The sequence below is a fragment of the Benincasa hispida genome, chromosome 8 (assembly GCF_027475165.1).
Source record: "Benincasa hispida cultivar pf3 chromosome 8, pf3_genome.v1.1, whole genome shotgun sequence".
Lineage (NCBI taxonomy): Eukaryota > Viridiplantae > Streptophyta > Magnoliopsida > Cucurbitales > Cucurbitaceae > Benincasa > Benincasa hispida.
The window spans coordinates 55167280-55179494 of NC_143485.1; the positions used below are offsets into that span (position 1 = coordinate 55167280).

Below are 12215 nucleotides of genomic sequence, written 5' to 3' on the forward strand. Positions count from 1 at the left end.
AAGACAAGGTCTTTTGCTTTGTGGAAGGGCTGAAACCGTGGGAGAAATCAAAACTATATGAACAGAGAGTACAGGATCTCCCCTCTGCCTATGCGGCAGCTGAACGGCTATACGACCTTAGCACTGACTCACAAGATGTGAGGAAGCAATCAACTTCCTCCAATGGGGGAAACAGAAACAGCCGTTCCAGTCCTCCCAGACCTGGGGGAGGAGACAAGAACACAGGGGGGACCGTAAATCATCCCAACCGAGATCAGGAAACAACTGGCGGGGGCCGCCACAACAGCATAACAATTACAATCGCCCCCTGTCTTGTTTCATATGTAGAGGGCCACACAGGGCGGGCGAATGTCCAAATCGAACTGCGTTCAATGCTTTTCAAGCCACATTAGCCTCTACCTCTGAAGACAAGGCTGAACTGGAGGAGACGGTAACCGAGCCAGCGGCAGAAATTGAGAATCCCAGGATGGGGGCATTGAAATTCCTATCTGCACTTCAGAAGAATATGGGAAAGGCGACGGAGCTACTAGAGAAAGGTCTCATGTATGTGGACGCTTGGGTCAACCAAAGATCGGCCAAAACCACTAAGGTTGATTCTAGGGTTACCCATAACTTCATGGTTGAAACAGAAGCTCGCCGCCTGAACTTGAATTGGGAAAGAGATGCAGGGAAGATGAAAGCTGTGAATTTCGTAGCCCTACCAATTACGGGGATAGCGAAGAGAACTCCGGTGAAGTTAGGAGACTGGAAGGGCTTCGTTGACTTCGTAATTGTCAAGATGGATGATTTCGACGTGGTACTAGGGATGGAATTTCTACTTGAACATAAAGTCATACCAATGCCCCTCGCCAAATGCTTAGTCATTACCGGATCTACACCGACCGTAGTCCAAGCCAGTATCAAGCAGCCAAATGAGGTGAGAATGATCTCAGCCCTCCAATTGAAGAGGTGCCTGGCCCACGACGAACCCACGTTCATGGCCATCCCGATAGAATCAGTTGAGTCCACTGAAGAGGAGATCCCCCAAGACCTTCTATTTGTCTTGGAAGAGTATCGGGACGTCATGCCGAAAAGCTTGCCCAAGTCCTTACCCCCACGAAGGGGGATTGACCATGAGATTGAGTTGTTGCCAGGGGCAAAGCCGCCTACCAAGAATGCATATCGGATGGCCCCGCTAGAATTGGCTGAGCTTCGGAAACAGTTAGACGAGTTGTTAGAGGCAGGATTTATCAGACCAGCGAAGGCTCCTTATGGAGCCCCAGTACTATTTCAGAAGAAGAAGGATGGGAGCCTCCGGTTGTGCATCGACTATCGGGCCTTGAATAAGCTCACAGTCCGCAACAAATATCCCCTTCCTATCATCACTGACTTATTTGATCAGCTTCACGATGTTAAGTATTTCTCGAAGCTAGACCTACGGTCTGGATATTATCAGGTTTGAATTGCTGAAGGAGACGAACCTAAGACGACCTGTGTCACGAGATATGGAGCCTTCGAATTCCTCGTGATGCCCTTTGGCCTCACCAATGCTCCAGCAACGTTCTGTACCCTAATGAACCAAGTGTTTCACGAATACCTCGACAAATTCGTCGTAGTGTATCTTGATGACATTGTGGTCTATAGTGCCTCGCTGAAGGACCATCGACATCACCTCCAACTAGTCTTTGAAAAGCTGAGGAGAAATTAGTTGTATGTAAAGAGAGAGAAGTGCTCCTTTGCCCAAGAGCGCATAAATTTCCTCGGCCACGTGATTGAGTGTGGTCGGATTGGTATGGAAGAGGGCAAGGTGGCCGCGATTAGAGACTGGAGGGTACCATCATTCGTGACCGAACTACGATCCTTCCTCGGACTAGCCAACTACTATAGGCGATTCGTAGAAGGATTCTCGAGAAGAACAGGGCCATTAACCGAACTGTTGAAGAAGGATAGCCAATGGAGCTGGACTCCTGAATGTCAAACCGCCTTTGAGGGCTTGAAGAAAGTGATGATTGAGGGGTCGATCCTCGGAATTGCCGACGTGACCAAGCCATTTAAAGTAGAGACTGATGCTTCTGACTTCGCGTTGGGCGGTGTTCTCCTCCAAGACGGACACCCCATCGCGTATGAGAGTAGGAAACTAAATGATGCCAAACGGAGGTATGCCGCCTCCGAGAAAGAGATGTTAGCAGTAGTTCACTGCTTGAGGGCCTGGAGACAGTATCTCTTGGGGGCCAAGTTCGTGGTCAAGACCGACAACAACTCCATTTTTCACTTCTTCAACCAACCGAAGTTGTCGTCGAAATAGGCACGGTGGCAGGAGTGTCTAGCGGAGTTCGACTTCCAATTCAAACATAGACCGGGGAAAAGCAACCAAGCGGCTGATGCTCTTAGCCGAAAGAGCGAACATGCGACCCTGTGCATGTTCGCCCGCCTACAAGCAAGTACGTTGAGTGCAACAGTACGAGAAACTGTCAAAACTCACTTGACAAATGACACAGCAGCGCAGGCCATCTTACAGTTGGCCAGAGAGGGGAAGACACGCCAGTTCTGGGTGGAAGATGATCTACTATACACCAAAGGCAATCGCCTCTACATCCCCAGATCCGGGGAGTTACGAAGGTCGCTGATGAAAGAGTGTCACGACACACCGTGGGCAGGACATAATGGTTGGCAGAGGACTTATGCCCTTCTGAAGCAAGGCTACTATTGGCCAAGTCTTCGAGACGATGTCATGCAATTTACCAAGACTTGCCTTGTCTGCCAACAAGATAAGGTCGAAAGGGCGAAATTAGCGGGTCTGCTGGAACCCCTACCTGTGCCCTCTAGACCATGGGAGAGTGTGTCTCTCGACTTCATCACCCATTTGCCCAAGGTGGGAGAGTTTGAATCGATCCTTGTTATCATCGACCGGTTCTCGAAATATGCCACTTTCGTCCCAACGCCGAAAATGTGCATAGCCGTGATGACTGCTCAGCTGTTCTTCAAACACATCGTGAAATTATGGGGTGTTCTCGTGAGCATTGTTAGAGATCGGGACGGAAGATTCACTGGGACATTCTGGACAGAATTGTTCAAAATATTGGGATCATCACTGAATATCTCCTCTAGCTATCATCCCCAAACTGACGGCCAGACGGAACGCTTCACCAGTATGCTTGAGGAATATATGCGTCACTTTATCGACGCTAGGCAGAAGAACTGGGTCCAGTTGTTAGATGTGGCTCAGTTCAGCTTCAATAGCCAGCAGAGTTCCGCGACCGGAAAAACGCCCTTCGAAGTGGTGTGCGGCAGACAGCCACTCATGCCACACTTGGTGGACCACCCTTATGCAGGCAAAAGTCCTCAGGCACATAACTTCACTAAAGAGTGGAGCAAAACCTCTGAGATAGCTCGCGTCTACCTAGAAAGAGCATCGAGAAGGATGAAGAAGTGGGCTGATAAGAAGCGGAGGGCCCTTGAGTTTCAAGCTGGGGACAAGGTCCTGATCAAGCTACGACCGGAACAGTTTCGTTTCCGAGGCCAGAGAGACCAACGGCTAGTAAGGAAATATGAAGGTCCAGTGGAGGTAATTGAGAAGGTCGGGAGAACCTCATATAGGGTTCAGTTACCCTCATGGATGAAGATTCATCCTGTCATTCATGTGAGTATCCTGAAGCCCTATCATCCCGATCCCGAGGATGAATAGAGAAACATGCTAAGGCGCCCACCGGTCACGATGAAGAGTTCTGCTGAGAAAGAAGTTGCACAAATCCTGGATAAACGTACGCGCCGTATTGGAAGACCCAGACGAGAACTGACAGAGTTCTTAGTGAAATGGAAGGATCTCCCCGACGAAGAGATCAGTTGGGAGCGGGCCGAAGACTTGAAGAATGCAGCCTCAGCCATCGCAGGTTTTGAACAAGGTCGGTTGACAGGGACGTCAACCAATTAAGTGGGGAAGAATGTAATGGTCATGCTTGTCCAGGGCCTGTTGCCCATGGCCGCATGCCCAATCCAACCCCCTTCTAGCATACTTTCATATCCTGTATTGTATTAGTTTAGTTAGCTTGCTTTCTTTACATTTTCATTGTAAGTGACCACTCGCCCTTTTGCATATGCAAGGGCGCCAGTTGGCTTTTTGTTCAGAATGCACTATATGGGGATAAGACTAACCATCACTTCCTCATACCCGGAGTAGTACTCTATAAAGCCGTTGTTGTTGCTTATTGCTTTCTAGTCTACTACAATCTTTCTTTCTTTATTCACACTCACAAATCTTCTTACGAAAACCTTTTCTCTAAACCCGTTTTCTAAAATCGTTTTCCCTAAAACGGGGGTGGAGGTTGCAAGAGGCACTCGGTGTGCCATCGGCAGTCTGTATTCGAGTTGGCTGGCTTGTTCGTGAGCGGGAACAAGTGTCGCACAATCGCTAAGAGAAGCTTTCGAAAGAGCGATTGTGACACCTGGCATGTGGGTCGATTACCTCTGCCGCACCCACGATCCCTGCTATTGGTGACGTTTTGATTTCCATTTCCTCTCTGAAAATTTTCATTGGGATTTTTTCGATTATTGTTGAAGCGTTGTTGTTTTGTCCTTGAGGCCGCTAGTTGTTGCTAAAATTTCAGTCGTTTACCACGTTTATAGAAGTATCATGGTTGAAACTTCCTGTTGTTCTCTGAGTATTTTTGATGAACAAGGCATTTTTCGAACACCAACAACTCAGTCTACGTATCTAACCAGGAGATATCAGGCCGTCCTCGAGTTGTGGCAACAACTGGGTTATATTTTTCATCTAACCCCAAGAGAACTTGTGACACTAGTGATCTTGATGGAACCGGACTTCTAGCCTGACCAAGATTATCAGCATTAGTTTTTATCATTACCTTTTCGTGTTTGTTGAAATGTTTGTCAAAGGATGTCTTCTTGAGCTCTGGATTGAACACCAAACAGTGTCTGTATCACCTCCCATAGATCTTAGGAATTTTCACATCTGTTGACGTGGTGACGCTTTTCTCCTTTTCTAATTTACTAGTAATTGCTCTATTACTTTTCTCCTTAATACTGTCGAATTAAAATCTTACAAAGTTTGTTTTGAAGAAGTTCATCAAATTTCATTTTACAACAAAATTTTAAGTTATCTGTTCATAATTTCATATGTGAAAAATTGTTACAATCACAAAAAAATCTCTCCACCTTGATTTTTAAAAAAATACTCTCTAAAAGTTTTATATCACTCACACAACTAAATTAGTACACAAAATTTGAAAATATTCAAAATTGGCATAGAACTTCATTACTTCTTTATTACTTTTTGGTTAGATTGCTACTCTTTTATATTTTGCCAAAAATATTGCCGCAACTACAATATATTTTAAACTGAGTAAACTAGGAAAAACAAAATCAGAAGAAGGAAAAACAAACAAGCGATAAAGCAAAGAAAAGAATAGGGGTTGTTTAATCATAGGTAAGTGACCATTATGGATTAAATTTATGATCTTTTAGATATTTATAAAGGTCATATTCCACGTTTATAGCTAGGTCAATCCATAATGACTTCATTTTCAATGATCAAATTTATATTTAAGAGTTATTTTGAAAATGATAAAAGTGATATTCGTAATTTTAAAACGGTGTAATCAGGATAAATTAGATCCCATATTTAGATTTTTCCTTTATGCCATGTATTTAACCCTCTATTCACTATCGTAAAATACACAATAATGCAATAAAATACTCAAATGTCAATATCAACTACCAAACTTTAGGAAAAGGGAGAGAATTCGGGGAACACCTTCTTTGTAAGTCTAGACTGTAGTTGTGTTTTCTAGAGTTAATTATTTGTTATTGTATTAAGAAAAACACATCAAAACAGAGCATAAACAGAGGAAGCTTGCTGGGAGCACATTGTCACAGGTCTTAGCATATATGTACTAATCAATAGAGACCTCTTGACTTTTGATCTATAGTTAACAAAACAAAATAAAGAAGGTTGGGGTGGCAATTTTCATGGGTCACTTGCCCAAGTTTGAAGGCAAGAATTTTAGACAAAACAAACAACAGACTTCCAACGTTAAAAGAAAGTTGATGTTATAAAGATGGCTATCCCAATTCCCAAAGCCATGTAGAACAAAAGTATAGGGTGGTCAAAAAGTACTGGACTGTCTTTAACAACGTAGCAAACCCCCCAAATCTCAGCCCCACATTGCCAAGAAGAATCACTTGAAACCCCGGCAAAGGTCTAATAACACACAACCAAAAGAAAATAAAGCAAAAGAAACAAATTTTACTTTACTCATTCAACAATTTCCCTTATGTTTCAATTTCCATTTCCTCCTTCACGGCAAACCCATCTCCCAAAACAATGCCACTCCCCCACTACTCCTCTGTTTTAATCCTCACTCTGTTTCTCTTCTCAACCCCATCTCAATCCACCAAATGCCGAACTTCCTGTGGCCAAATCCAAATCAATTACCCATTTGGCATCGACGATGGCTGCGGCAGCCCATACTACCGCCACATTCTGGATTGCACGGACTCCGGCAAGCTCGAATTAAGAACCCCTTCAGGGAGATACCCAATTCAAACCATAAGTTACACAGAACGGCACATCAAAATCACGGACCCTTACATGTGGAACTGCAACGACGGCGATAATTTCCGGCCAACAAGGCCCTTCAGCCTCGACACAAGCACCCATCTCTCGCTTTCGATGCAAAACGACTACCTGTTCTTCAATTGCAGCGAGGACAATGTAATTGTGGCTCCTAAGCCAATGTTCTGTGAGCGGTTTCCGGAGCGGTGCGATTCGTCGTGCGATAGTGCGAGCTATCTGTGCAGGCACTTGCCGGAGTGCGGCGGGGGTTTGGGGGCAGCGTCTTGTTGCTCGTATTATCCGAAGGCGACGGAATCGTTGAGGCTGATGCTTAGGTATTGCTCGAGCTATACGAGTGTGTATTGGAAGAGCATTGGGGCTCCGGATCAGCCGTATGATCAGGTCCCGGAATATGGGATAAGGGTTGATTTTGATATTCCGGTGTCGACGAGGTGTTTGCATTGTCAGGATATGGTGAAAGGAGGGGGAACTTGTGGATTTGATACGCAGGACCAGGGTTTCTTGTGCCTCTGTGGGGAACGGAATGTTACTACTTTTTGTGGAGGTTAGTGGATTTTTTTTCCCATTGAAATGGTTTTTTTTAAGATTAATTTATAAATATAGTACTTATGTTTATCTAATTTGACACCAGAGCACCTTAGCTCAAATAAGTGTTCAATCTAAATTGAGATTTTTCCAAGAATGTTGAATTCATATAAAAAACTATATTTTGAAGAGATTTGTACTTCCAAATGATCTGAATTATAAAGATGGATATATATATATATATATATATATTTTAAGAAAAAGTTGAACAATTTGGAAGTCACTAAACATATAACCAATTATATACAACTTAGTTATGGTCAAGTTGGTACTTTGAAGTAGCAGTTCGAAGATTTTAATATTTGGACATTTTTTTCTTTCTTTTTCCTATCAAAGTGAACTTAACTTTAACGGTAATTGGCATGTCGCCTTCTCACTTAGATGTTGAAGATTTGATCTCTCATCCCTACAATTATACTAAATAACACTTGATTTTTTTTTTTCTTTTGAGGTTCTCCCTTTAACTTCTATATTTTTTATGTCCTTCCTTTGATCGCTATCAGAAAATTCTTATCATGATAAAAGATCAGTTTTTCCTTAAAAAATCATCCCATAGTAGTTCAATGGTAAATGAAATGATATTCTTTCTTAGAGGTCGGAGGTTCTTCACTACACAGTTGTGTTAAAAAATAAATTGTTCGTTCTTTTTCTCTCTATATATATAGTATATCATCTTCACGAAAAAGTATACTAGACATTTGTTGAACTCTGAAAACGAATGCTTTCTCTTGAACAAATTTTTCACTCTAGAAAAATATTTCTATGTGCTATCTTATTTTTATACTAATGTGTTTTAAGGATTTTAATTCCTTACCATTAAAGAATTTGGATGTAATCGATTATATGATTTGTGGGATGTATCCTAATTTTTTTTAACGAAAAGAAAAGGAAAATAATTTACTTTTCCAAGGGCAGGGGTAAAATTTCATCTTGAAATAATTTATAAAGTAACGTGTTTTTTTAACTATATTGGAATCCTAATTTTTAACAGAACATGAGATAGTTATTAAAGGTCTAAATAAACTCTTTCACTAAGCACTTCACGTCTAAAAACATTCACATCTTAATATATTCTTTTAAGTTGGAATATGATTGTTTAACTTTCCTTTCTTTCTCTTTTTTCCTTTTCCTTTTCCTTTTTCTTTTCCTTTTCCTTTTTTACTTTGAGGGTTTGTTATGACTAAGGTGCCCACAAAAATATGGAGGTGTAAAGTTTATTCATATCTCGACATAAATATCGATCAAATGTTAATAATGATGATGTATATTTCTAGAAAAATTAGAAAACAAAAAATTTAAATAGATATTTAAATTAATAAATAAATATTATATATATTTACATTAGTGACATTTCCTTGATTTTTTTATGTTTCATAGATTTTTCTTGACTGAATCTAACAATCCAAACTCCAACCTCAAAGATTGAATTACAATTTTTTTTACAATATGTGAGTTGGAGGAATGGAGCATCATCGACAATATAAATTTTATGCCAATTAAACTATGCTCGTGCTAGCATGAAACTCTTTTTTAGTACAACACAATATGTAGGGCTTAGAATTTAAACTTTTGATCCTCTTAGTCGAGGTTTGTATTTAACATCCGTTAAACTAAGTCTAGGTTTAGTCATTTATCTAAACTTGCACTATTTCTCATTCATTTACATTCGAAATTTGAAATTTTAATGTCAATATATTATTTCTTCACATTAATACATAAGTGAACAAATTAAGTAATTACCATTTCTGCATGCAGATCATGACGCATCTCAACAAAAGAAGAAGTTTGCAGTAATTTCAGGTGAGCTAATTTTAAATCAATATCAACCTTCAACCCGTATTAGATTTTAATTTTCATTGAATTAATCCATGCATAAAAACTTAGTTCTAGTACTTCGCATTAAAATTGATACATAATTAATAGAATTCTGATCATTAATTGCATAATAAAATTGCAGGGACGGCAGCAGCAGTGTCGGCGGGCGGGGTGTTCGTAGTTGCAGCGGCTGTAATATGGTTTGTAAGAAGAGTAAGAGCCAAGGCTCCGGTAACCTGCGGGGTTCAAAGCAATGACAATAGGCTTTTTTGATATCATATATTTCATCTCTCACTGTTGTAATTTTTTTTCCCCACATGCATAAATATATATAATTGTTGTTTATTAAACATTTACTCAAAACTAAAGATTATACAATTTTGTAGAAATCAATTATACACAACTCGTATAGTTTTATATCAAATATTATATTATATTTCTCATCAATCAAAAAGCTTCTTCCTTGTGGAGTGCCCAAATTAAATACTCACATGCTTCAAAAGGAAGCTAGGGTATAGCACTTTAATATATTAAAAACAGAAAGAAAAGAAAACCCTGAAAACAAACAGAGTACCGAAAGTACGTTTGAAATTTAGGGTTTGTTTGGATTGACCATCTTAAACGATTAAAAAAAATTTAGACACTTAAAACGTCAATCCAAACAGATTTTTAATTAACAGGGTTTGCCGACAAAACAACGAAGTGGGCCAGCATTTGCAGTCAAAGCAGGAACCATAGGGCCAGGAGCCACTGGAAAAGACTGAGCTTTTGTGTAAATTGGACTGCAGCTTCCCCATCCTGATGGCACAAAATAAGCACCATTTAAGAACACATCTCTGGAGGACCTCCATTTCCAGTTCTTCCACCCATTATTAACTTCCCTCTTTGTAACCTGTTTAATTCATTATTAATAGTTAATTTCACATTCAAGTCAAAGAATTTTAATCCTTGTTTTGATTATTTATGGCGCTTCTATTTGTGTTTAGTACCTGCTTGGCATTAGAATTTTGGGGAGCTACAAAGTAGTTTCCTTCACTGAAGATTGTGGGGTTTGCACTTCCACCAATCGCGTACATTTTCCACTCGTCGTATCTATTGTTGGCTACATGAGCGTAACCAAACCTAACCCTAAAACATTATTAATTCGAATGATATAACACATTAGAAACATTCATCTCCCAAATCTAATCTTGAATTTAAAGAAATTATATTTAAAAATTTAGGTATCCTTTGAACTCAACAAAAAAAAGAAGTAAAGGAAGATCATGTTTAATAGTCAATTTGATTTTCAGTTTTTTATATTTCCAAATTAAGCTTAGAAATACTACTTCCACCAATGAATTTCTTTATTATGTTATCTGCTCTTTATAAATATTCTTAAAATTTGAAGCAAGTTTTGAAAATTAAAATAAAAACTTTTTTTACATTTGGACTTTAGCTTAAAATTCAAATATTATTTAAGAAATATGGAAATCTAGATTAAAAAAATTACGGAATAAAACATGATTTTCAAAAACTAAAAACTGCAAATGAAATCGAATAGGCAAGTTTGATAAGTTTGAGCATTTGTTTTCTTTCGAAAAGGATTGCTTTTATCTATAAATTTTTTTTTTTGGTTATCTACCTTCTAGAAATATCTTTAAAAATCAAACTAAGTTTTCAAAATTAAAAGAAATTTACTTTTTACTTTCGATAAATTTGATTATAAGTTTAAATGTTTGGTTAAGAAAGGTTAAAACCACAACAAAGAAATGGAGAGAAAACCAGCATTAATTCTTTTTTAGAAAAATAAGAATGAAACCGTTATGAAACAAACTAACAAACCTTAATTTTAGAATTCCTTTATTAAGATTGTAATATACGTATGTGTATATAATTAGAATTTAAACTTTGTTGTGCAAAGGAAATTTGTGACTATACTCTTGGCTACCTTGGCATCCTCTCAATAAGGCCAGCACCAAAGCGGTTGAAAACAATGGTGACCCTCATAATTTTATCATCAGTGTACCCATCATTATGTCCAAGCAACATCACCTATCATACAAAAAATAATAAATAAACTTCAATTCACTAATCAATATCAATAACATTTCACACAAGGGGGAAAAAATCTCCAAAAAAACAAAAAAAAAAAGACATACCTTATCATGTTGGGAGAAGTAGTTATTTGAGATAGTGACAGAAGTGGAAGCATGAATAACATCAACAAGACCATCAGTACATCGAGCTAAAAAACAATGATCAATCCAAACATGTGAAGAACCAAACACAGCAATAGCATCACCATCAGCCCCTTTACGTTTCCCAACATGCGACACAGTATCTCTAACAAGCCCAGCTTTGCCAGGCTTACAATGATGAATACTAATTCCATGTATAATAACATGGCTAACCCCTTGAACCGTAATACAAGGCCCATAAGCAATTTCCACTTTAGCCCCACGTCCATCAATGGTCTTGAAACTATTTACCATCAGCTCATTCTTCAACACAATAACCATGTCCTTACCAAACACAATCCACAATGGCTTGTCTTGGATCACACCGTATCGTAACGTTCCGTATTTTGGGTTTGAAGGGTTGTCAGATGGGTCGGTGACGACGTAAATGGTTCCAAATTTGCCTCCGATTGCATCCTTGCCGTAGCCAACGGCGCAGTCAGCTAAGGCTTGGCGGTTTTTGGCCCAATTATTGGCGGTTCGACGCCAGCACGAGTCGATTATATTCATGTTTTTCTTGTCGGGAGTGTAGTAATCCTGAAGGGAGGGATTGATGAATGAGAGAACGAAGAGAAGGATTAGTAGAAGGTGGGAGGAGTTTGAAGCCATGACTAGAACTAGAAGTGTGTGAATTGAAAAGGGTTGTGAATTAAATGAGTTGAATTTGAGGGAGTTATATATATATGTGTGCGTGTGGATTTGAGACTTAATGGAGAAAGGTGGAGCTCACGATCTAACGAGGCAATTTAGTCACTCTTTTGATTTTTTATTTTGTATTTTATTTTTTGTATATTTTTAAACGTGGTTGCACGGCTTTAGTTGGTTTACTTGTAACAAAAAGTTAGACATCATATAATAATAATAATGATAAACATAATTGGACAAGATACATGCCAAGGAGAGTGTAGAGAATTTTTGTGTATATGTGGAAGGGAAATTTGCTATATTTTATAATAATTGTGTCTAAAAAGGAAGTCGTGTATTCATTTTTCTTCTTTATTTTTTAGTTCGTTTGAGGGATGCAA

The 12215-nt window shown here is 39.2% G+C and overlaps 2 protein-coding genes across 2 annotated transcripts; one reads left to right on the top strand and one right to left on the bottom strand.

The window, feature by feature from the left end:
• The first annotated feature begins 6033 nt into the window (after positions 1-6033).
• Positions 6034-9425, top strand: LOC120083395 (uncharacterized). The gene is made up of 3 exons (XM_039039147.2): positions 6034-7115; positions 8912-8956; positions 9114-9425. The coding sequence occupies exons 1-3, from the start codon at positions 6320-6322 to the stop codon at positions 9242-9244; spliced, it is 972 nt and encodes a 323-aa protein (XP_038895075.1). The 5' UTR covers positions 6034-6319; the 3' UTR covers positions 9245-9425.
• A 133-nt stretch (positions 9426-9558) lies between these two features.
• Positions 9559-11800, bottom strand: LOC150034691 (putative pectate lyase 2). Its single transcript, XM_090316003.1, has 4 exons — positions 11113-11800; positions 10902-11005; positions 9961-10099; positions 9559-9863 (listed from the first exon to the last, which is right to left on the bottom strand). The coding sequence occupies exons 1-4, from the start codon at positions 11797-11799 to the stop codon at positions 9645-9647; spliced, it is 1149 nt and encodes a 382-aa protein (XP_090172129.1). The 5' UTR covers position 11800; the 3' UTR covers positions 9559-9644.
• Between the last annotated feature and the right edge of the window lie 415 nt (positions 11801-12215).

Coding starts and splice junctions, on each gene's coding strand:
- LOC120083395 (XM_039039147.2), top strand. CDS start 6,320: ATGCCACTCCCCCACTACTCCTCTGTTTTAATCCTCACTCTGTTTCTC. Junction 7,116..8,911: donor TGTTACTACTTTTTGTGGAG/GTTAGTGGATTT, acceptor TTCTGCATGCAG/ATCATGACGCATCTCAACAA. Junction 8,957..9,113: donor GAAGTTTGCAGTAATTTCAG/GTGAGCTAATTT, acceptor ATAAAATTGCAG/GGACGGCAGCAGCAGTGTCG.
- LOC150034691 (XM_090316003.1), bottom strand. CDS start 11,799: ATGGCTTCAAACTCCTCCCACCTTCTACTAATCCTTCTCTTCGTTCTC. Junction 10,100..10,901: donor CTTATTGAGAGGATGCCAAG/GTAGCCAAGAGT, acceptor ATAATGTTTTAG/GGTTAGGTTTGGTTACGCTC. Junction 9,864..9,960: donor AAAATTCTAATGCCAAGCAG/GTACTAAACACA, acceptor TGAATTAAACAG/GTTACAAAGAGGGAAGTTAA.